Here is a 26,061-nt window from a genome sequence, read left to right as displayed (position 1 = left end):
TTAGGTACAGACATTCATTGTCCTCAGAGGATAATTCCTAGACGTTGGCGCTCTCCTGACTTTTACATTATCACCACCATGAGGATGATATTCATGTGTTTGAGTGAAATATCTCAACAACTATGGATCCATATTTCTTAACAGACATTCCTGGTCCCCAGAGGATGGGACCTCTGACGAGGGTAATCTCATGACTTTTTCACTTGAGATGCCATGAGGTTGACATTTTTAAGGGGGAAATGGCTGGACAGCTACTCAATGGATTGCCGTGAAATCTTTGACATTTGAGGTCTCCAGAGGATGAATACCAATTTTGCACTGGTTCAATACTTTACTACAGACACTTTGGAGGGGCATCCACAGTCCCCTCAGGATGTACTGCCACACCTTGATGATCCATTTTTCATCGAGGTGAATCATTGGGTCAAAATGTTCAAAATGAATTATTTGTAACACTAGCATTAGCATCAGCCTCCATGTAGCATGTTGGCTAACATGTGCAAATCAACACTGAACACCGGAATTGCAGCAAAGATTGTGAGCGTGACACCTGCTAAAAGTCAGTGTGGGAATGTTAGCTTGCTGTGGTTTAGCTCACAGCACAGAGCCACTAGCGTGCAGCCTCCTAGTTCTTGTTTACCTTTGAGTTAGCTTATTCCTGGAAATAATTTACATTAGCCTTTGGCGCGTTTGCACAACCACAGACTGATAGAGGTGAGTAATCCCTCTTGCACGACGCTGACTAGAGAGGCTTGCAAAGATGCAAAAGAGTGAACGGGATGGTGTGAGGTGGCCAGTTGGTGCAACAATGGTCGTTGTGTTCACCCGGAGCAGGGGGTGGGGTGAGAGGCTGCGCGGGTAAAGAGTGTAGCCCATGTGCTGGAAGACAGGGATGTTAAGAATTCTTCCATGTGTCCGAACGTGAACATCTCCCTCCCGAAGCCATGGACTTGCTGCGTTGACGAAAATCAATCTCCCTTTTAGTGTCCACGGAGCAGCTCACTTTATACCCGATGACATTTCGAGTTTTGAGTCTGAGCTCTCTGGTTTCCGGAGAGGCCTACATTCCCTTTAACTCCTTCATGTGTGGAGAGCCTTGACACGTGGAGTCGCGGAACTCCTGGAGAGCGACCTCTTCGTATTTTCACAGTAAACAGCCCCTCCAAAAGCTCTCGCTCCCTCTCCTCCGTCTCCGAACAGTGGCCTCCTTTCAGGGCCATCACTTAAGGGCCCTATTAATAATTTGACAAGTTTTCTCAAAGATTAATTACAGCCAGCTTCGAGGCTGCAATTATGCAGGGTGGAGAGACTCCGTAAACCTTCTCCAGCTCCATTTCCAGGCCCAATTTTCCACTTATCAAGATGTCAATAGGGAGGAAAGGTTGTCTAACGGTCTCTCTGATGCATAGATCCCCATTAGTTGGATAGGAATAAACAGCACTTACTGGCGGTGCTCTCCAGTTCGGTGGCAGACGCCTGAGATTGAATGCGGGACTGGAGTCAATAAGAAGGATCATTTAGGGCCAAGACGAAATAAATCTGGACCTAGTTGCATCAGAATTAAGGAAGTTGTAAATCAAATTAGTTTGAATGATGGTGCTAAGATGAACATTTTCGCTTGACAGGACAGGTCTGCAGGGAGGCAGGGAAGCAGAGCCACACAAGGCTCTGTGGTAAGCAGTGTAATTGTATACCATGTTCAAAATCGTCCTGTAGCGACCGTGAATGTAAGTACCTAACACCATGGCAGCCCATTCAATAGCTGTTAAGATATTCCAGTCTTGACCAAAGTGTCAGGCCGACTGTGCCAAATGTGCCATCCACAAAGCCCCGCCGCTGACAGGGCTTAAAACCAAGTCAAAGACATGGTGACTTAATACCCACTGCCCTTGGAACACATCATAAGACTCAGCATTTATAATATTGATTTCCCTTCAAAGTATAATTCCAAAGCCTTGTAGTTCTTAGCGCGCGGAGTGCAAAGCCGCGCACTCAAACACTCCGAGCATTCAAAGCAATTAGTGCCGGAGTATGACCCACTTCTGGCTCTATATGATGAAGTGTTGAACTTGTGACTGTGGGGTGAGGTGGCAAGCAGCAGCCAGACACCATACATCACCGCCGAGGAGTGGAAGGCTCCTGTCCTCCGCGGCAGATGGTTGGTACCGAGCCAGCGGGCCCGGGCGCTCCAGTGTGCTCGTGAGAGCGTGTGTGCGAAGCGAGGGGAGGCGGGGGGGGAATACAATGCAGCGAGTGTCCCCATGCTGTGGTCTGCCAGAGATAAGAGCCACCTGCCCGTCCCATTCTCCCCTCTGTTGAGTTCAAACAGAGCCCTCAGTCTCACCACGACTTCCATACATCATAAGACACACGAGGCCTGCACACGTGCTATCAGCGCAAACCGTCCAGGGCGTGAATATTGTCACATCGAAGGAAGTTGAAGGTGTTTTGATCGCGCACTACCGGAGACAGCAACCGCTACCTTGTGACGTGACGACAACGATGCTCAATACTCTCCTCTCCGCGCCCATGGAGTGAGAAGATGGGGGACGGAGAGGTGAAACCCGGGAGCACAAGGCCCGGATTGTTCGTCCTCGCTCGTCTGTCCGCGATAACAATGAGCCATTCATTTGCCCCGCGATGGGCCCTAATTAATTCCAACTTTACATTCTGACCTACAATCCCCCCCCCCCTCCCTTGCTCATCCCCCTGTTTTCCCCCGGACTCCGTCAATCAATGCGTCCAGCCAGATGACTTCACCTTCCGCCTTCGTCCTCTTCACTTCCATCGTTTTCTTGCGGCCCAAAAAGTGCCCGCTTGATTTTCGCACTCCCTTTGCCGAATGTCATAAACAGAGTATCCGCAATTCCAAGCTACATATCAGTCGTCATATTTAATTCAAGTCTTGGGGGACGATTTCAGTCATCAGTCCTCTCTCTTTCACTGTCCGCATTTCTGTCTCTATGGGGAAAAAACGACGCACAGATAGTTTAAGCGCAGAGAACTTAAGCTCGAGTATCTGTTGACACGGCAGACTTGAGCGCTTCGAGTTGGGGGTTTTTTACTCCGGCGTGTTGATGTTTTACAAGGATGAACCTGCCAGAGCGGCGGCAGCATCACCTGCACAGGCTGCGGCTCTCTGGATACCCCACACACTGATCTGTGAAGCAGATACTCCCCCCCCCATCCTTCCTCCCTTCTGCGCCCGCTCTCTCCCTTGACACCTAAACTCTAGTCGCCGTGCAGCCTCTCACACACACACACCCGCACACACACACATCAAAATGGTCCTCCTTTGCCGCAGTCCCGGCTCCTGCTCTCCCCCCGTCAGACAGAGCTTGGCGCTGTTTCCTTTTTCCTGCCCTACATCCGAAGTGCGAGCTGGGAGAGGGGAGGGGAGGGGAGTGAGCTGAATGAAGAGGATGAGAGGGAGAGAGGATGGAGCATGGTGGGGGGGGTTGACATAGAGACAGAAAAGAGAGGAGGCTGGGGGAGGACAGAGGGGAGCGAGAGAGAAGGATGTAGGAGGGAGAAGGCATGAAATGTGTGGGAGGAGGAGGAGGAGGAAGAGGAGGGAGGAGAGGGGGCGTCTGTGGCGGTGGTGGTCGGAGGTGGTGCGGTGGGGGGGGGGGGGGGGGGGGGGGCACAAATTAAGAACAGAGGCCGCTTTGTCGATAGCAACAGCAAACTTTTACGGCGATCATTTGCTGCTCTCGCTCCGCGGCCTCAAAGAGCAGCAGTCTGTGTGTGTGCGTGTGTGTGTGTGTGTGTGTGTGTCTGTTTATGCTGGGGAGTGTGCGTGCGCGTGTGTATACGTGAGCGCACGGCTGTTTGGGCATGTGTGTCCGCGGCGGCGTGTGTGTCTGTTTGAGTCTAAACATGAAGTAGTCCGCCTCCTTCCAAGAAACGCATGGTAAACACACACACACACACACACACACACACACACACACAAGCAGGATATTGGGTTGGTTAAAGAGGCAGTAACATGAAGCTTAGGTTGACCAGATCCTTGATAAGTAACTTCCTCTGTAGCACAGAGGGGATTATGGGGGAGCCAACGAAAATAAGGTTATACACAGTATTCCTCTGACTGTGGAGTGTAAGCCACGGACTGACTCTTTGGCTGGAGGCCACGAAACACAGGCGATATTTTTCCAGACAAAGCCAGAGCACAGGTTGTAGCATATCGTGCAGCCTGTCATGCTAGCAAATACGTTGGCCACTGTGCTCGATTACACACCATCTGTCTTTATCGTCGGTCTTTATGTGCATAGCGCCAGATCACAACAAAAGTCACCTCATGAACTTGGAATAGATCATTTCTTGATTAACTGATTTACCGACACCCGACACTGACCCATGACCCTGACCTCAAATATTAGCTTGGCTTTCCCTCCACAGACGTGTGCAAGACGTAAACAAAGCTGCAGCTCACTTATCAAAACACTGCTCCACAGCGCTACTAGTGGTCAGAAACGGTGCACAGTACCTTTAACAGTGCGAAAAAATTAACATTTTAGCTTTAAATGTACACATATGAATGAAAATGAAGAAAAACAACATTGAAACCTCAAGAAGCGACAGACTCTAGGCCGCTAGCTGCACGGCTAACTGAGCTAACTAGATAACGACAGTTATGCTGCTCCCTGATTGTTTGGACTATAAATCTGACAGGTGGCCAGTTCTTACATATTGCACCTCGTTGCACCCAAAACGTTCACGTTAGCCATCGCCACAAAATAGTTTTATACAATATTTGCATATTGGATCAGTGTCTTTATTAAAGGTGTACTCCAGTGAATCAGTTATTAAGTTAAAGGACTCGTGAGAAGCAGATTACAAAAAAGAATGTCCAAATTTGGTGCTGCAGAGACTGAGACACGCTGAGTTTTCTTGAAACGCTGCATCCTACAACCCCCATAATGCAACTTTCCATCCATTCCCCACCTGTCTCATCTTTCGACCTTCAGTTTCTGTAAGTGTCCTTGTACAGCAACACCTGGCAATGCTCCGGGGTTATTTTGTTTTTAAGACCAGCAAAGTGTTGTCATCGCTCGTGTCTCCAGCCAGGAGAATGATAGTTGTGTTTTGTCGGGGGGGAGCTGCAGAGCAGATAGCACTCGACTGCTGTCATGTCAGGGGGCTGTGCTGAAATTGCAGAAAAAAAGAAAGCTGTTGTGCCCGAACATCGAAGCGGTGTCTCAGAGGAAGTGGTTTACGAAAATCCCCCAGCTTTACGTCTGTGTGGGTATCTTAGTTTCGCCACTTTTCACAACGGCGACATGTTGAAACTTTGTGCGACGTAACCGTGATTCCAAAATGCAATATTCTATCTATCGGCCCGACATTTAATCCCCACCCTTCTCCTTCTCCTCATTTATTCAACACATATCCATTTGGAACATGGCACCTTGTCAGCTTGCTGTCAGCTGCCACAGACTGTAGCTTCACTGTCAGCTCATCACACATTAGAGCCGTGGGGTGACTCACCACGGCTCACACTGTCTGGTACTTGTACCTCCAGTGGTGCATGAAGATAGACAGATAGATAGATAGATATATAGATAGATAGATAGATAGATAGTTACTGTCTCTGAGATATATCCACACACTGTTTTTTTTTTTTTTTTTAAGCAGAACATTACAAATACTCCTAAGCGGACCGAAGTCTCCAAAAAATCTATCGAGCTGAACTTGGAATAGTCAGCAATCGTCTGTAAAGCGTTGAAGCTGTTAGCTGAATGTACGAGGACGAATGGTTGAAATAGTTAACTGAAAGTAGTGTATTAACCGAAAAGCTAACTAAAAGTAGGGAACGGCTGATACAGCATATGAACGTGCACACCGGGGCAGCTCATTCAAACGCCCGCTTCAGTTTGAGCCGACTGGGCAAAACGAAAAACAGTCTCAAGCCTTCGAGCGTGTATCATTTTCCCTGCGAGTGTAAAAAAAAAAAATGCCCTCCGCCTTTCATATAAAAAAAATGGAATTTATTACACTACCACTTTCTGTCTAGAATGCGGCCCCTGGACCTGCCCCACAGGCGTGGACACCTAATAGCCCGCCGGCATAGTTAAGCAAGCGCAACCCAAGTAGGCATGATGATTTCATGGAGCCGTGGCCCATGCCAAAAAACGGTGGGGATATATATGGAAACTGACGCGGCGGTCGGCTGCGTGTTGTAATTTCATGCAGATTTCAGCGAGGCTACCGTGTTCCGTGACTCGCCTCCATTGTTCCTTGTGGGGGGGGAGCGAGTGAGCCGTCCGCACGAAGCTCGGACACTTCTCGTCGTTTAGGCGAAAAATAAATGCTTGTTTGAGGATGTCAGCGAGATTTAAAGGATTGCCGGGTTGAATCATTTTTTCTCGCCGCTGTCCCTCCCTCCCTCCCTCCCTCCTTCTCTCTCTCTCTCTCCCGCCCGACACACTGAAGGTTTTCTCTGAGGGTCCCATTCATCCTCCCTTCCCCTGTGTGTCACAGCCAAGGCCTGGCTCCGACCATGTCGACAGCCTGGTTAGCACAGTGTGTGTGTGTGTGTGTGTGTGTGTGTGTGCGTGTGAGACAGACAGTGAGTTTTGGTTTGTAAGGGTCTCTTTCTTCAGGGTCATTGAGCGCAGGTGACCACAGGAAGTTGTTTTCCAGAGCTTTTCCAGTGGCGCGCGTGTGTGTTCAGCTTAGGGCCTGTCTCGCCACAGGAACTTCCTCTTCGGGGCCCGAGCGCACACGCAAACACAACCATTCCCAAACACACGCTCAGGCGCTCACCTGCGCACACAAAATTCCTAAAAGGACAAGCGCTCCCATGTGTGGTATTCATCCAGCACCGGTGTCAGGAAAATCAATGTTAATGGGGGGTGCGTTCATGAGACCTCGGACACTAAAGCATTGATTTTTGACTGTTACAGGACATAAAGTTGATTTAGTGCGACTGAGACATCACAGGAAGAGAGGTCCAGTTTGAAAAACCTGTATCGATCAGATGATTGCAGTGAGCCATTAGCTCGAGTGCTCCGGCCTCAAATAGTCAAGTTCTTCCCGAAGCCGCGGCAGACACGGCTCGTTATTTTGATCGGCAACTTAACTAGCAGAAAAGTGCCACACTTCTGCACCAGATGAGCTCAAGCGAGACTCTGTTTTCTATATTAATCAAGCAGGCATTCCAAGCTGAAGGAATTCTGTTGCTCTTGGCTCGCGGCCAGCTGCAGCGCTACTTCTTAAGATGCCTCACAGTGAAATGACATGTTAAGTGTGCGGCTTGTTTTCTCTAACTTTGGGGTCCCTGCAATGAGGCAATCTCTGTCTCGTGGGCCCGGCAGCAAATCAGAGACGGAACGCGAGGTGAGCTCTGCAAACACGCGCTCACAGTTTGCATCTGGTGCCTCATTTTTAAACTTGCTTTAATACTGTGCTTATATACGTGGGACTTCATCAGGTAAAAAAAAAGCACTCTGAGGCATTACAAGACATTCATTATGGAAAATGTTGTTCACATTTTAAGTGACTATCACTCATGCTATCTAACTAATTTTTTTATTTAAGAGCTGTTGCTGCTATTCTTTCTTGTTTCTGCTTTTCCAAAAGAGCATTCAACATACAATTAGTAGCAGATGTGGTTTATTTGTTGATTTGGGCTAGCTTAGGTGCTATCTCGCGGAGATAGCATCTCGCGGAGATAGCATCTAAGCTAGCCCAAATCAACAAATAAACCACATCTGCTACTAATTGTAGTGCGTCATGGCCCTGTGTAGCCTTTTGAACGTTGACACTTTTCAAGTTTGACAGTTAAAATGTAAGACGTCTGTCCCTTTTAATGTTTAAAATTCGAGAATGTCGAGGGACGTTTGTGTTTCACTTGACTGTGGTGTTAGCCTGGTTTGTTAACGTTAACCTGGATTCCCAGCATACGTTAGCCTACTTTTTTTGTTCATCACCTTTCAACTCCTGCCGACTCATGAGTTGTTGTGTTCGTCCTGCATTATCAGAGAGACGGGGTCGACCTAGCATTAGCGATATTTTCACCATGGGGCGGGATGCCCAGATGTTATGTAGGCCCAACAGATACATAACCAATGAACTTAAACCTGCCTGGAAATAGTCCTGCTGCACTGTAACGTAGCAGCTCTAAAGAAGTATCAGTCAGCAGCATCACTGCAACGAGCGGTCGCCAGGCTGGCGGTGATAAGCCACACACAAAACTTTCATTGCCATGTTTACCCACACAGAGTCACGAGATACCTCCATGGTATGCATTTAAGGCCCTGTTGGTCACAGTAAAAACAGCCCCAACACTGTCCTTGGTGCTGAACATCTCCGTCATTCAAACGCACACACACCTGAAGCAAATTCATTAAATAAGTACCCAAGTAAACACACAGCAGCAGCGCTATTAGCCATTACGTCCCTTACCTGCTCAGGAACTTCACTGAACTCAGTGCGGCCATGCATTCATAATCCCGCCGCTTTTTTTGCAGACAGAGCACAGGACACAGTCAAATAACACAACCCTTAGCATTTTTCGACCCTTCCCTGTTGGAATTTCCTTCCAGGAGATGTAATGTTTGGTTGAAAGGGGCTCCTCATCTCCAGCTACGGTAGCTGGAGGTTGTAGCTTGCTTCCCGGTGCCCAAGTGGTTGCTGCTAGCGTTAGCTGTCGTCGTCAATGAAAGTATCTGTACCATTCCTTTCAGTATTCTTTGAACTGTTATCATTACTTGAAAAAAAAATCTGATATTCTTTTTTGTGTACTGGGGTTCCTCGCCATTGTTGCTGGTGGACTGGACCGCGTGCCGCTGAACGCTTTCCGTACGTGACAGCTGCAAAATAAATCAGTTCAATCAATAAAATATTACAGAAAAAATCCCATTTATATATATTTTTACAACCACATGAATATGTTTGACACATTCTATGAAAAATTATATATAATTTTTTTTAAGTTCAAGGTTCTCGCCAAATGAAAGTTACAGGGGCTACAACCACCTCCTTTCCCGCTCTTATGTGTGGATCAGTGTTAAATCATGCAGAGAGAACGTGAGTCATAAAACTTGTGGGGTCCATGCCAGCTTGAATTCATGCTGTCATTAAAGCAAAAAAACCTTTTTTCACATTTATTTTAAGAAATGTACTGCAAAACAAGCATTTCGACCAGTGGTGTGAGAGTTATTGATGAGTTTTTTTGCACATGGACGTCCAAAAGCTGCCCGTCTCTGCTGCCTCTTAATATTCCCTGTACATCGCGGCTGTAAAGCGGCGTGTTCCTCGAACAGAGGGGCCTTTATCTGGTGAAACATTGCACCTGTGCCCGTTGCAGAGTGGATGACTCTGGCAGAAAGCCCCTCTCTCTTATAGGCCTCTCTCCCTCCTGTCTTGTCACCGGTTGTTTGGAACCCGGAGGAATCTCAGGTATGCCGACAATCTCTGCAGCCATTGACAAATTTCTGTCTTCGGGCCGGGGCGACGCGCACACACGCGCGTTCTCGTGTGCACGTTGCGGCCGCGTGTGTACGTACACACACCTCGGCCCGGCTCAGCTGTCATCGTCGGCCTGTCAGCATGCCGCACCTGTGAATGGTAACAAGACCCCGCGGCTCGCAGCGCTCTCATAGCTGCCTGACAGACTCAAAAGATCAATTTCCTCCGGCAGAGAGAGTGTAGGGAACAAAGGTCCGCATCGGATTTTAACCAACAAGCATCTAATCCAATCAGCTTCAACATTTTTTAGAAGATGTCATCAGTGCAAATATTGATACACAACAATCTAAGTTCCCATGAGTCTGTCGAGAGTGGACAGAGGTTGCATCTCCCCCCCTGTTTCCTGTGCAACACGTACATGCACGCATTTGGTGGTTAACGCTTCAGAAGAACGACTCATTTGGAGTTGTCGAAAACAATAGTCTCAAACCACATTACACTTTAAGACAGCAAGTGGTTTGAGTTAACCTACATCCTGATTGTACCGATGATCTAAGACTAGAAGATTTTGACAGTTGAAAGGGCCGGATCAGAAACACAAGAACGGAGCACCGTCTTATTGAGTGATGATAAAACTGTGTTTTTCCAAATATTGATGTGATGTTTTTCTGTTGTGAATGTTAAATGTAATGTCACCGAGATTAAGAAGCACTTGTACAGCGTTGTGGCCAATGTTCAACATGTTGAACACACACCGGCTGTATGCACTCCGATCTGGAGATCTGTATAGCTTTTGATAGTTTGCTTTATAACTCAACTATAAGCTGCCATTTTGACATGAAAAGAAACCACTGCGGTAAAAAAAACAAACAAAAAAAACAAACAAAAATCTCTTGTTTTACAATGAATAAAGCACTTTCAGCGCCAGACTTATACTACAAGCTATGCAACTTGCAAACAAGTTGGTGCCTAAACCTAACCAAACTGCGACCTTTTAACAATGTAAATCACCTCTGTATTACTGTTTCATGAGGACATAAGGTCACCTGACTATTGTTACCATGACAACAAACTTCGCCTGACTTAATACTTTCCTGCAAATCCAAATACACACAAATATATACAGGCAAAAAAACTCAGTGAAATTGTATATTTTTTGGAACTACTGGCCATTTGTTTTTGGGATAACGAGCTGTCGGACACATGAGGTTTCAGTCCAGTGGGACATTTTTTGCAATATCGGCGTTTGGGAGTAACGGGCTGTTGGAACAATAACCAATAAATGTGTTTAACAGCCTGTGTGGGCAGCAGGTAATATCCTGGCCAAAATGGAAGATATGAGCACCATGACAGTGTTCACTAAACCTGAAAGAGGTAAACGGATTTTCCCGCCCGACGTTGCTGTCAAACAAAACCACTAAAGAGGAATTTATGCTAGCCTCTTCCTTAAAATGTACCAAAGGCGAAAATTCAATTAAACACGAACACATGCCCGGAGGTCTCCTGTGCGCTTCAGTATTTCACATTTAATGGCACATTTCCGTTCAGCGTGGCCCGTCTTAGTTACAGTCTCTTAACCTCCACGACATACCCGACGCATCATTAAGTTTGAGCCATAGAAAGGCTAAATCTGTTTCTAATGGAGCTCGATGACACACAGGTTGATCGTATCTTCCTCTTCCCGCGGCTTTGTTCCACATGATCTCACACTCTCCCCTCACCCAATCTCCGGCCCAGATGACAGCGGAGACATATATAGTAATATCATCCTGTAATTCCCCCCCCCCCACCACGAACTCCTCACTCGGCCAGTCCGTCTGTTTCTCAATGTGCACACACCGACGCCGTGGTCAGTATGCAGTTAGGGAGGAAGGACATTAGCTTAACAGGTTTTTACATCTTCCCCGTTCAAAAGTGTATTCTAGTATTATAGCGCCGCTATATCGTATTTCTTTCTGCTGCACCAGTTATGTCCGCGTAGATTTGACTTGCAAATGTCCCCCACTCTCCTTCCTCTTGCCGTAATTTGAATAATTCGATCCGGGTCTCAATGATACTATTCAGGTGGAGGGTTACGTGATATCAGCGAGGTGAATGGGGCACCTGAAAAAGGAGAAGTCGGCTTGCAAATGTGGTCGGAATGGGAATCATTACTCATATAGGGAAATAAATTTGCCTGTCGTCCGTTGCGTGCTAGCGTGCATGTTAGAGTCCCCCTTTCCCCTTTCCTCGTATCAACAGGAGAGTGTAGCATGCGTTAAAAATAGCTTGTCGAAGCCATGAGATGTGTTGTTTAATCACTTCTTCTCAACCCTTTTCGACCTCTGACACGCGGTGACTCATCACATCCTGACGAGGAGTGATTTTTCTCTTCTCGGGTTGTGTCATTTCGAAAGTTTTAAGGGTTATGCAAGGGTTTTCACCGGGAAGAAGCAAAGATTTAAGGAAAATATCATATGTTGATATAGAAACGAAAGTCAAGGGGGGTGAATACTTTTGCAAGGCACTGTATGTGCTAAAGACGCACTACTAAAGGGACTTCGAGCTTTTTTTTTTTGCAACATTCAGCTCATTGTTTCGGTTTTACATCGCAAGCGGGGATTTAACTAAATCAGGAGAACAGAAACTGTGCTATAGCAATGCTAATGTGGCTACCTGTCTGTTCCACTAACATTACACTTTTACATTTACAAGGGTCAGCACGGGAGAGTTTCAGTTGAAAGTAATATTGACATTAAGATGTTCACATATTGTGTTGCAGAGGTATCTATTGACGTTAGCATGCTAACCTGCTAGACCTTCCCTTACCAAAGCCCCTGTGCTAGCCATGTCAACGCTAACACATGTCCCTGAGTGACCAGTACGAACCGCTAACTGGACATTTAACAAAGCTAACTCGCTAAGTTTGCAGCAGTTAGCCGTTCCTTTTGCCGCACCTTTTATAGTTAATAATGATTGATTAACTCAACTATCATTACACACATTTAAGGCATTTAGCTCGGAGACCAAAAGCAGACGTGGAACTACAGCTTCAGCGCAGTGCCTATAGGGATAGGGAACGATGATGATGATTGTTATGGTACAGGCTAATACCCGTAATGCACATTGCATGTATGATAGCTGTTTTGAGAGGGTTGAAATTACACAGAGATTGTTTACATGGTGCTAGATATCACCAATCTGGATGACAATGCTTTGTTAAATCCTAAAAATCCTGGTTTTGAAACAGGGAGGTAACGTCGGTGTTAAAAAGCTAATCCCAAAGGTTTTTATCCACAATTTCGATGATTAAATGGCATAAAAAACGCTCACGATGAATTGAGACTATTTCTCGAGCTGCTTCAAAATGAAGTTTTTGATTCTGTAAAGTGATAGAGCAGTTACAGACGCGCTGCACTCATGTGGGCTTTTTTTGAATGAATCATCACCGAGCATGTTTACGTAAACAAGAGATTAGCACGTATTAAAAAAAACCCCCAGCCGCTATCTTGTTGCTCATGTAATCGAACCAATCGGTTCTCAATTGCTCTTGAAGGGATAAAGCGTCTTTTTATAAAACACCGTGAACATCCTTACTGAATGCACCTCTGAAATTTAAGACACAGAGTAAGAACACAATTTTTTTTTTTCTTCCCTCTTTGGGTAAATATTTTAGCATCACCAAGGTAACCGTGCGTCTGCCACTCTCTCCATAGATCCCCAACTATATCATTCAGAGTCTGCGAGTGATTACACACATGCATCCACATGTGCGTGCAACCTCCCAAGACACACACACACACACACACACACACATAATTGCCACCATCGCACACATGCACACACTAAACGCGATGCTGTGTAGTGAGCTGTCAGACCGCACTAATTCCTCTTTTTATGTGTGTCTGTCCTACTGTGTAGCGGAGGGATCAGGATTGCCTTTCAGGATAACAACTGAAGCTCTAAGCTCTTAGTGTGTGTGTGCGTGTGTGTAGCTGGGTGAACAACAATTGGCCGCTAAGCTGTAAAGAGCCTTGCAGCCACGGTGTCGCCAACAAATATCCACTGGCTGTCAGCGACGCACCGACTGTGTGTGTGTGTGTGTGTGTGTGTGTGTGTGTGTACGCGTGCAGATGAGCCAACTTCCTGTGGTGGATTGAAGTTAAGTGCTGCTATTAGACTTAGGCCTCCAGTCGGGCTTCATTGTCTCGATTATGCCAACCGAGACGCGCACGTGTGCAAGAACACGCATGCATATGTGAACATCTGCACACACGCACGAGCGGGGGGAGGTCCAGTTTTTTTGGGCATTTTTCAACATGTGCAAAAAAGATGCATCTGCAGCCACACACACACACACACACACACACACCCCCTCAGTCTCTTCGCGCCCGCTAAACTTTTATGACAGACACACTCTCGGGTGTCTCCCTCGCTCCCTCCGTTTGCTCTCTTCGCCTTTCCTGGCTGCCGTAATCTTCCCTCCTCAAGGCATAACAGTAGTTCAGCTGTCACCGAGACAGAACTGGGCTGCGTGAGATTTAGATTTTTTTTCTTTTTTTTTTTTAACTGCAGGCGTGCCCCATAATTCACCTCGCGAAAAGCCTGAGCGCGCTCTTTAAGCTGCGGAGGTGAGCGGGTCCGCGGGCCGCTCTGCAAAAAGTGATCACGAAACTGGAAAAAAAAAAAAGGGACGTGTTAGCGCTTGGGACTTCTTTCTGTATGCGAGTCGGCTGAGTGCGCAGTGACAGTAGTCGAGGACAAACTCAATGGAAAGTCTAAAAAACCACAGTCAGGTGTGTGGGGTGTGCGCTCTGGTTTTGAGCTCTAGATGTGTGCAAGTCTCTGCCGCCCACATCGGAAAACAAGAAAAGAAAAGTTCAGCTTCTGAGAAAATGTTTCACTGCCAGAGAACAGAAAGGTGTGGTGACTTCTTCTTCTTCTTTTTTTTTCTTTTTTTTCACGCTACACCTACGTTCTTTAGCCTCTCCGTGCAGCCATGTTGATGTGCTGCTTTGACTTTTCGCAGACTAGCTTCATTCTGAAAACGCTCGATGCGTCGCCTCAGCTCAGTTGTGCGCCTCGACAGTGTCGGAGTTTGCGCTGCCGTCACCGCCGCGCACGATAAACCGCAGTGGAAAAAAGTCCAGTCGCTATCAGGACGATGATTTACCACAAAAGAGAAAAAAACATTCACTTTTCATCACAGTTTTCACTGTTAAGAAAAAAAAAAAAAGGGCAAAACAAGAAGTGTTTGTGAAGAGATTGATAAGAACAATGGGCGCAAAATAGGGGAAACCCGGGCCAACTGTAGCACAGCTTCACCTAGCCTACTAACATTTGACAACGTTTTCAAATGTGAGACAACCAAATTGTCATCAAAACCCCTGGTCTCCTCTAAAGTGACAACAAAACTATTCCACCTGCTAGGTATGTTGCTAACTATCCTGCTAATATCTCACGGGAAAAAGTCTAGAGGAAATGGATGTTAATGTCAGATATCTTGCTAACATCTATCCAACATGTATCAGACTGTGAGTCTGTACCGTTTAAGGAGCACTGAAGAACAACTGCAGTAAAAATGAAATAATTATAATTTTTCTTGCTAATTTAACATTTTAACCAATAACTAGCCTGTACAAGTCAAACCCCCAAAATGACATGCACTGTTACAACAGTTACTGCATATAAAGTACACTTAAAATGTAAGAATGTCTGTGCAGAATCAGCTAATACCATTACGGCTAACTAAGCTATCGGCAGCTACAGCTAGCAGCAGTTAGCAGCAGTAGCTGTGCTGCCCCCTATCGGTTTGGAGTATGAATCACGCAGGTGGCCAGCTGTTACATACTGTACCTTTAAGTCGGCCACGGTAGATTTCCAGCGACAGTTTGGTTTGGATGTTTTGCAGAATCTAGTTTTACATTCACATTCCTATCGGCTCATAAATTACGCTGCATTGTCACTGTTTAAACCACCCAACAGGACATGAGGCAGGTACGGCCGGTTACATTCCTCTTACAACAGGTTAAGAGGCAACAGGTACAGACAATATGTACTGAGCACTGTGAAATACTGATGCCAGTATGTCTTCATTGATTTTATTTTCATATGCATCTCACTGTGGGTACTTTAATACGTCTACTTAAATATCCATGATGGTGTCTGGCCTGGTTCTGCCTGGCTGCGTCACACTTCTGCAGCAGTGACACAGACAGGTTTCACACTGAAATGGAGGTCGTGGCCGCAACGCGGCATCCAAGCGTTTGTACGCAAACGCGAAAAAATACAGTTTTTCTCTTGATGTTGCGAACAGTTGTAATGCTTGTGGCGCACATCTCTCTCTCTCTCTCTCTCTCTCACACTGCCGCGTACTTCCTCTCTCTCCCTCTGTCTCACAGTGCTGTTTGATTGCTTAAGCCTGGCCGTCAGACAGACAGACAATGCGTCCATGAAGAATAGCCCCGCTTCCTTCCTGTCTTCCTGTGCCGCGTTCTGCCTTGGTGAGCAGGGTGAATAGGCCGCTCTGCCCCACAGCCGCCATGAGCCGCGGGGGCCACGGCGGCTAAAACCAACAAAGAGAGCCGTTCTGGGGCCTTTTTTTCCCCCCAATTCACATCCCTCCCCCTCCTCCTCCTCCTAGTGCTACTCTCTGCTTGCCAAATCACTGAGACTGCCGGGTGGATAAACAATCTCGCTCTGCATTTCTTGTTTTTTATCCTTTTATGCAACAACTCTCACTTTGTTTTCCTCAGCTTTTTTGTCCGTTGTTGCACCCATTCTCACTTCTTTTCGGCCAGTTTGTCCGTCGAGGAAGTAAATAGATGGTCGAAGAAAGCTGAGCACATTAAAGGGGCAGTGTGTAGATTTCGGGGGATACATTTTCATTCGCTGTTTTTTTGCTAAAATTCGCTTATTCTTTTTGCCTACTCTTTGTCGTCGTGTCCGAATAAACGGGATAAACAAACTGACCTTAAAGAACAACACGGTTTCATACTGTTTATACTTTATATTTGGCGGACCCCGCCAGCTTTCCAGCCTCAACAAGTGTTCTGCGACCTTTATTTTTCTCTGAGAGCAGCTTTTTTTTTTTATTTACTTGTGGAAAAAATAAATATTTGAGTTTGTATCATTACCTCATTAATACTGTACATAAACTACACAGTGCCTCTTCAAGCAGGAACAAGAAAACCTTTACAATCCAGAAAAACAGCGCAGGGGAACTGAAATGAGATGACAACATCCGAGGAGGATGTCTTTTGCCGAAAATGGCTTCCAAACGACTGATCTGAAGTTTTGCTGTAGAGAAACGATGAATCCAAAACTGACTTTTTACTCATTAGCACATTATACTCAAACGATTAGGACTATTTTTTTTCTTCACCACATCCAACTGATTGCCCTCCCCACCCCCCCGCCCCTCCCGACAAGACAACCGTCTCCCTATGGGAATACCAAGTAGGAGCAGGTAGCCCAGAGGAGCGTTGGGGAGCCAAAATGACCCCCCGACTATTGAAAACAGGATGAATGCATGCCGGGCTGAATACGGGGGTAAACTGTTAGGTCTTTGTCATTCAAAGTGATGCTTTTAACCCTTTGCGGTCCCTCTTCCTAACAACCCACCCCCCCTCCTCCTCCTCCACACCCACCCCTTTCCCCTCTTCATTCACAGCTGAGACAATGCGGGGAGAGGGGAGGCCTGCGACTGGAAAAATAAAGACTAAACACGAGATCAACTCTCCCTTTTCTGTCCCTAATGGGATTCTGCCGTTATGTTTCCACCTCCTCTGCCGACGCCGCTGTAAAAAAAAAAAAAAAAAAAAAAAATAGGTGAAAGTTGATAATTATGTAAAGCAAACCCCCGTCAGTCAGAGGCGAAGGGGATGAATAACAAACAAGTGAGCGCAGGTTGGGCCTCGGCGTGTCAATCAGGGCTCTGAATGCATACCGTGCCGCAAACACGTCCGTATGCTGTCAACAAGTGTCAGGGGCTTATGTTTCAGGCTTATGTTTCGCCTGCAGGGACACTCAAAACCCAAGGAATTCCTGAACAAACCTTTGATTAAAAAAAGAAAAAAACAAAAAGAAAAAAAAAAAAGGGAAAAGCATGGAGGAGAAAAAAAAGGGCCCGGTATCTGCAGGAACCGAGGAAGGTGTATGAAATTAAACTTGAAGCCAGGCCAGGGTGTAATAGTAGGCTTACATGAGTGCATATTTGCACACACACACACAAAAAAGAGTGAAGTGCTCGATTCACAGGATAAATAAAAAAAGATAGAAGTTTTTCTATCTGCATGCAAACAGATGTGCGCATTCCTATACACACGGCTTTACCAGAGCCAGATGTTTTCCTTAAGAGGGCCCAGGGTGAACCTTAATGGGTGAACATTAATGCGTCCTCGTTTCCTCGTTTGATCTCCGTAAACATCGTGGAGCGATTGCGTCGCCGAGACAAAAAATGGCAGAGCCGGGGCTGATGATAGCTCTGCTGCCCGAGGTGTTCGTGCAGGGGTTCAATTAAAGATGCAGAGAACGGTGCTTAAGTCGGGCCTCGATCCACGGGAAAACGTCTCAAAATGAGTGGGAACCCAGACAAAACCTGACACTTGTGGTTAAGGTTATGGTCATATCTGCAGACAGATCCCGTCAGATCATGAAAAACCTTTGGTTTAAAAGGTGCAGTGTGTAGCTGAAGAGAAAGATCTTAACTCACTGTAAACATATGAAACACAATTTCAAGAGTGTCCCTTTAAATGAATTAGCACACGAGACAATGCAGACAAACAACAGGAAAGATGCTCCGTCAGACTTCAAGGTTGTTTAATTTCAAACGTTAATATATTTGTCTTCTAATTCATAGTGAACTATTCATCCAGCTTTGACACTCCTACACATCACCTCAGAAATCTCCAGCCACTACAGAATAGCCCCGAGAGAGGTGACACATTAACGATGCCTTTTTCTCAAAATAAATATTTTTCATTATAAAATAATAAACCTTCAAATAAATATATATTTTTTTTAACTTTACACTAAGCAAATGTTGGAATTAGAAAATAAATTTTTCATATAAGGTCACTGTACAATTTACAAGTAGAAGGGATAAGACTTTTCCTTTGTAAATGACATAAAATGATTGACATACATTCCAGTGAATGTACAAACATGGTGTGAATGAGGCTGACTGATTCATATAAATGTGGATTCATCAAGGTGCCTCTGGTATGGCAGAAAAAAACTTTTCACAGTTGAAGTATTATTATATGTACAAAAATAAAACATCTGTCAAACTCAATTTCTAATGTACATACCCTTTGCATTTACTACTTTACATACAGTTAGTAATAGGAGTCTGTTCTTAGCATATAAGTTGTATTAAATGTTAGAAAATAAAAAGGCTATCCATTTGGACTCTCATAGCAACAACACCACATCTGGGCACTTGAGTGAAGAAATGAAACAGTAGTTGAATATTCATACCTTTTAACATGTGGAGCGCTTATTTTGGTTTGAAGTGAAACTCGTAATGCCAGGGTGTGCTGACGCACCTCCAGTGCCTCTACCAGAACAATTCTCAACTACTGAGGCTGTTTGACAAGTTTAAGGCAAAATTTCACTTTTCCCCAGCCCAGATCTGATGGCCGTGAAGATGGCAAACACAAAAACTCAAGCACACAACATCATTGGCTCTCTAATCCGACCTTTTGACTAGACGACTATAGGGCCAAAAAACATCTATCAGTTCAGTCAACATGGAGTCTCTCCATCCTTCTGCATTTTAACACCGACAGCCGGGTCGTGTGACTCGGTCATAGCAGCACTGGCACACAGCCACACATCCTTTAGCCGGGAGGTAGCACAGGAGACAGGGGAAGAGCAGGGCGAGGAGCGACACGGTGGTCCAGCGCACGCAGCAGTGCGGCTGTGTGCAGGAGAAGGGCTTGTCGGCGCATGTGTCCTCGTCGTCGCTGGAGCAGTGGTAGAAAAGCCCCTTGACGCAGCAGACGCACGTCCCGTTCTCCACCACGCTGTGCGCTGAGCACATGCACCGACGACCACACATCCAGCAGGAAGGAAGCACCCGCGGGCGACGGCACTCTGAGCAGCAGCACCGACCGCAGTCCTCGCACTTGGTGGAGTGTATACGGTGATTTTTAGAGCCTCCGCTGCCTGGCACGGCCACCACAGCCCTGGACTCATTGTTCAGGGGTTTCAGCTCCTCTGTGCTAAGCTCTGCACGTTTCGGCTGGGTTCTGATTATCTGGTTGCTGCCTGCAGGGCTGCTGAGGAGCCTCTGGCCAGAAGAAGAGCTCCCCACGCTGGTCCTGATGCTGCTCTGGGAGTCCTCTGCACTGGAGGATCGCAGCACGCCTTCCCTGGAAGTGTCTGTGTTTCCATACTGAGTCAATGAAGGCAGGTTGCGGAGATTATTAGGCCTCTCTTCCGGAGTCTCCTGCTGCTCACTGGTCCTTGAACTGGGTGACATATTCAAGTCACTCTTCTGTTGCCTATGCTCAGATGCAGGCGACCTTTGGGCCACTGTAGGCCCTTCTGTGTACTCATTACTACTCCCAGTTATCCTGATCTGGTCCAGAGATAGCACTGCTGGAGTATGAGGCGGCTGCCCGTTGGTCAACCCAGGATCTGGCGGAGCATCGTTGGTTTGCGGAGGCCGTGGTTGCGGTCTCCCTTCGTCATGCGGCGCGTCCTGCGAGTCCGTCGATGCCTGTGACCACCCGTGGTGTCCTCCTCCCCCGTCGCTGTCGCTCTGACTTCTGGAATCCATCTCGGGACTGAAGGGCCGCTCTGGCTGGCATGGGACACATCTGAAGTCCTGCACGAGAAACAGACAGTTTATAGCCGTCTGCGACAAGCCATGCAAATGATGCCATGCAAATCATAACCGATATCTGTACAGGCACCATTATGGAAATAAGGCTACGCAAACACATTAGAGTTTGGGTGACGGGGATGATGTAATGTTTGGTTGGGCCTTTAGAATCCGCTTTTCTTGCTTTCACTCAAGAGCGAGTCTATGGAGGCTATAAACAACGTCTGAGGCCACTAGAACAAACAGATGATAACTAAAGTCTTAAGATCCAGATCGAGGCTTCATGTTAAAGAAGTGACATGTTTATTCAATTTAGATGCGTCACTGACGATGGTTTGCGCAAACTTCCTGTTTCTAGCCATCTATGGCACAACAATGACTAACCTAAACAGGAACAAAAAATAAGAAAATATGCTGAAATCCGTTAAGCCCCTGTAGTTTAAGATAACGAGTATAAACAACAACGCAGTTCTGATCTTTGTTGCATCTCTCTCACTCATTTCCTGTCGTCTCGACACTGTCTGCAACAAAAGTGCCCCCAAATTACTTCATAAAGAAAAAAAGGAGAATTAATCTGCAGCTATATTGATGATAATTGGTAAAATTTCATTGGTTAAGCACGTCAAATGAATATATTTAGGTACTTTTTGCTTTTTATGAACACTTGATATCTACATATTCAGGGATGTTGGTCAATGGGAAACGTCCACCTGGTCTTGAAACTTCTAAAAAATTACACTAATTTGTGAAGTTTATCTGTAGATCTGTATCAGGAAAAAAAAAAATAAGAAGGTCTCGACCTTCTTGTGACCAAAATGTCTCAAAAAAGTATTTTTGTTGTTTGAGGTTAGACTTTTCTTTTTAAAAATATATCCGTAACAACTTTTGAAAGCTCAAGTTGACATTTTACGTGGACCAATGTGCAAGAAATAAAGATAAAGTACGTTTTATATCAAAAAAAGTCTTAGGAAAGCAGGACAAGCTCATGAATAATCCCAAATTGAACCGGTGATTTGTTAGAACGCAGTCAACACTGCATGGGACTCTAGCTTTTGTCATCGTTACAAACAAAACGATGAAATGAGACAAAAACCGAAGTTGAGGTGCAACAATTACACAAGTACAAACTACTTTTATGCCCCAATACTCTTTTTTTTTTTTGCACTTCTTTTGCAGGTTCTAGTTCCTCAAACACGAGATTTTGATGCTTTTCAATAATTAAAAATAAATTATTTGACTTTGGATTGTTGATCACACAAAACAACACCTCAACTCGGACTGCTGGGACTTCTAACAGACATGTCACTATTTTATACAAATTTTACAGACAATTGCGCGAACAAATAATTGCCAATTCAACTGATAACCAAAGTTATAGTTGGTTGCAGCCGTAGCCTAACCCAGATTAAATCGATACGGAAAATAACTGTTCATTTCAACATTAATGGACATGTGCTTAAACTTATGTAACATAGTAACATTGTTTCAAACCGTAGCAAACATGTAGTTACAACTTTCTATATAGAATATCTTGAAAAATTAAAAAAGGTCGCTAAAGGACTCTCCAGATCAGTTTATAATCTGACTCATCATTTAGACAGAGTAACATTAGCATGTTGCACTGTCACTGTAATCTAACATAATCAAACGCACGGCCTCGTTTTCACCAACGCAACACACCAAAGTAAAGAAACTGACAGTGCTGGCCTTAATTCTCCTTCCTTGTGCTAATTGGCTTTCAAATGCCGTCTTTGGGGTTGCGAGGCCCCCACCCCCCAAACACTTTTCAATGACAATACAGGAAAAGGCCTTTTGTTTGTTGCATGACAAATGGCCCGCAGCCACCTTCCCCATTCTAACACATTTTTACATTGTGCCACCGCTGAAAAGAAGATGAGTGACAAGATGAAAAAAAAAACAAGAGAAAAGTTTGGAGCATGAAAGAGTCCGGGTGGAGTGCGAGTGATGCGTTCAAGGGCAGTGGGAGTGGGGCTCTCTCTGAGCATGCATGAGGGTTTCTTCATGAGGGGTTTTTTTTTGGCTTCATATGAAGAGGGCTTGCAGGCACGCTCAGATTTTTAACCTGTTGGTGGGGGGTGGAGGTGTGCGAGCCATGTCGGCCACTGTGGGTGGGTGGATGGGGGGGGTGAAGTGCGGGGCGGGGGGGCTGGAAGCAACCTGGAGCAAAGTGATGGCAGCAGCTTTTAAAAGTGACAGGTTAAAGGTGCACTATGTGGTTTCTGTGGACGAAGTTTTAATCAGAAGAGAAAGATCTCCATTGACCGCCTAAACAAACTCTCCTCGTGTTCTTTACTGGATAAACAGACCGACCGTCAAGGACAACACAATTTCATACTGTTTTGCTTTGTTTATATTTGGCGGACCCCGCCACATTTCTAGCTTCTGGCTTATTTTCCTCCGAGAACAGCTTGTTTATTCAGTTATGGGGGAAAATCAATATTTGACCTCATTAATATTGTAATAATAAAAGTTCTGAGTTTTAACTTCCTTTGCGAAAGTACATTGTGCCCCTTTAAACACGTAAAACGGAAAATTGACAAGGCTGCAGTAAGAATTGTAGTCAGCATATTGAGTAAACTATAGAAACCTATATGACTCATATTGTTTCTGATGCAAGACTGATAAGACAATATTTTCCACTGTGTTAAACAATTGATAATGCAAACACACGTTTGCAGGGGGTTAAAAAAAAACTAAAAAACCTGCGTCATAAAAGCACACAGGCTACAAACTTTATGGTCTATGAATGTAAATATGAACGCATGTGCCAACTTGGACACGACTTATTCCTGATAAATTAGACATTAGACTCAGCCTAGGCAGAGGCGTACGCTTAATTTCAAGTGGAAAAACTCCTGCTTTTGAATAAAAAGTAACCAAAATTAAGAAGCTCAACAAGAGTCAAAAGTGCACAGCTTCTCCTAGTAAGACATTAACATTATGTGTGCCAAAGCAAGAGTGAGAAAGTTGGAAAGAGGGCTATAAATGCTAGCATAAACATACAAGATAAAGTAGTTTGAGCGCAGGGTTTAGCTCAGAACAGCAGCCCTCCGCTCCGGTGTGTGCTCCACGTACCGTGTTTTCGACACTTTAGCCCCCGTCTAGGTGATATAAATCCAGTTTGAGCAGAGTTTTACTCCCCCTACAGCGGCAACTCAGTCTGGGAAGCCGTCGGTAGAAAGTCCATTGAGGAAAGAAAAAAAAAAAAGGTCTCCGGACCGCAGCGCAGTTTTGCGAAGCAAAAAAGCAAAAAAAAAAAAAAAAAAAAGCGGCACTAAGACGTAAATCCCGTGTTTTTTTGCGCCAGAGCACGAGGCGTTAAACCAGGCGAGAAGTTCAGTCGGTGACCGGCGGAGCGCAAAACTTCCTCCGGTGCTGCAGCGAGGAGGGGGAAAGACGGAGAAAAAGTCCGGCTCAGAAGTAGTTTTAAATCGGTGTGTTTTATCCGCAAGGCTCTGAGGGGTTTGCAAGTACTTTTTTCTCTCGTGTGCGAGTGTTTTTTTTTTTTTTTTTTTTTTTTTGCTCTTTCCGGAGGGGAGGTCGGGATTTGGGCTGTAAATGGCGTCAAGCTGAAGGGGGAACAGAGCGCTTGTTGTTGCAGCGGATATCTCGCATCCGGTGCTCAGCCATTGGCTGCGAGGGAGCGGCCATTCACACCCAGCGGTCTGATCAATTATACAGCAGGAGCCCAAACACTGCCGGGGACGGACTGTACCAGCGCTGCCCTCCCTGCAGCCCAGCATCTCTTATCGCTGGTGACCCATTTTCCTTTTTAAAGTAGCACTTTCCATATCAGTCCACTGGAATGGGCTTGCTGCAACAGATCATGCTGCTGTTAAAGTTGAAATAAAAACAACTTTTTTTAAGCTGGTGATGTCGAATAAAAGCACAGACTTGTAGACAATAATATAGCCTTCTGTAAGATTCATGAGCGAAAGTGGGACATGCAAAGGGTCACTATGTAGTTTTGGAGATGACATTCAAACTCCGAATTTACATTAGCAATGAGGTTATGATAAAAATAACTTCCAGAAGTGAATAAACAAGCTGTTCTCAGAGGAAAATAAGGTCCCCAGAATGCTGTTTGAAGCTAGATTGGTGGCAGGGTCCGCCACATATAAACAAAGAGAAACAGTCAACAAATTGTGTTGCCCTTTAAGGTCACATTGTTTATTCACAACAAGAGTTTGTCGATGTAGTTTGATTTGGCATTAAACAAACAGTCAATGAATGTCTTAAAAAGAAGTGCACCTTTAAATGTTCGAACTCTAAATAACCACAATATCTGTGGTTGTACAGTATAACTGTATCCACAATGGTAGAAAGTTCCCATTTTGAGGTACTTCTACTTTCCTTTCGTATTGGCATGTTTTGATACTGTATACTTCTACTCCACTGCACTGAAGAGGGAAGAATTTCACTTTTTGGTCACTTTACAACTTAATTTTTTATATAACTAACTATAACTATTGCATTTTCTTTATATCAGACCACTAAACAGTGAACAATCCCATTATGATAATCCAATCTAGTTAAATTATAGAACTCCAAATTCTGCATTCTGCATAATGGCTACTTTAACTTTGTATTACTTTTGATGACTTTATTTGACTGGTGGTTCTTATAAGTAACATGTTGTTTATGCCCTATAAAAACCATTAATAATACATGAGTAATTTGTGGTTATTTAAACATTAGTCAATGTTATTTCACTGTTTTTAAAGAATTTCTTTCTTTTTTTTTTAGCAATGTATTAAGCAATTGTTAATTGCAAAGTTGCAAAATGTTTGTTAGTACCTGTACCAGCTGATAGTAGTTCATCTCTAAACTTTGTTTGTTACAACTGATGTTTATATTCCTTGTTTAAAATCCTTTACAATTGCCCAGTTAATCATGTATAAAGCATTTCATCATTTATTAATAGTTGAGTACCATTAACTAATGTTTAGTTAACTATTTATTACATATATATCAACGATATTATAATAAAGTGCTACTTTAATGTTGTATTTTTTACACTGTGAAGTTCTTCACACATGGTGCCTCCAAATGTGAAGGATTAGAAGTATAGATTAACACAAAATGGAAAGACTAAGCTAAGTACCTTTAAATTGCACTTGAGTGGTTTTCTCAAAGGGCTTCGCAGCAGTTTCCTGTCAGTATATCGACTAGACTTTGACTGACACAGCATTGTGTTTATCATACCGGACATCCCCGAACACTCGGCGCTCATTTTAAACCGTCTGAGGCTGCTATAGATCTCAGAGTAAAAGCGATCTATAGAAACTGGTACATGTAATTAGCAGGCCAATACTGTTTACTCCCAGCTGTTGTGACTATCAGTTGAGCAGCTCCCCCTTGTGGACTTCTTCTAATGCTGCAGGCTTCAATTAATAGAAGCAGGATTTGACAATACAAAAAAAGCAAAAACCAAGTGAAATTAAATAATTCGGATCTGTTTAAACATCCAAGACAATCCTCTGGAAGGATTCTTAATGATTCTTAATGACTAATTGATGAGTGTCTGCATTTGTGAAAGTAATTCATCAGTTAGGCAGCAGGGAAGGATGCATATTTATAGATAGAACACTTGGAGTATAAATGAGGGAATGCAGCAAGACGAAACATGACAAAAATGTAAATCAGAAAGTTTGGTGTTAGATTCAAGGCAAAATTCAAGTCACAGAAAACACACAGCTTAAAAGTCCAAACACAGTGTTGGAAAACCGAAACCTTTCCCCATAAGTCTTTTCAAAAATGGCCAATTAGCCTGCGTTCAGTCAGCCGGGGACACGGACAGACGGAGCAGACCT

At 44.9% G+C, this 26,061-nt stretch overlaps 1 protein-coding gene across 1 annotated transcript; it reads right to left on the bottom strand.

Moving 5' to 3' along the window:
• Nucleotides 1-18,199: 18,199 nt before the first annotated feature.
• spry2 (sprouty RTK signaling antagonist 2) lies at nt 18,200-23,911 on the bottom strand. The gene is made up of 2 exons (XM_030410313.1): nt 23,324-23,911; nt 18,200-20,230 (listed from the first exon to the last, which is right to left on the bottom strand). Exon 2 carries the CDS (start codon nt 20,180-20,182, stop codon nt 19,175-19,177), a length of 1,008 nt encoding a protein of 335 aa, XP_030266173.1. The 5' UTR covers nt 20,183-20,230; nt 23,324-23,911; the 3' UTR covers nt 18,200-19,174.
• Nucleotides 23,912-26,061: the final 2,150 nt, after the last annotated feature.

Source organism: Sparus aurata, chromosome 24, assembly GCF_900880675.1.
Source record: "Sparus aurata chromosome 24, fSpaAur1.1, whole genome shotgun sequence".
NCBI lineage: Eukaryota > Metazoa > Chordata > Actinopteri > Spariformes > Sparidae > Sparus > Sparus aurata.
This window is presented reverse-complemented; position numbering and strand designations above follow the sequence as displayed.

Coding starts and splice junctions, on each gene's coding strand:
- spry2 (XM_030410313.1), bottom strand. CDS start 20,182: ATGGATTCCAGAAGTCAGAGCGACAGCGACGGGGGAGGAGGACACCAC.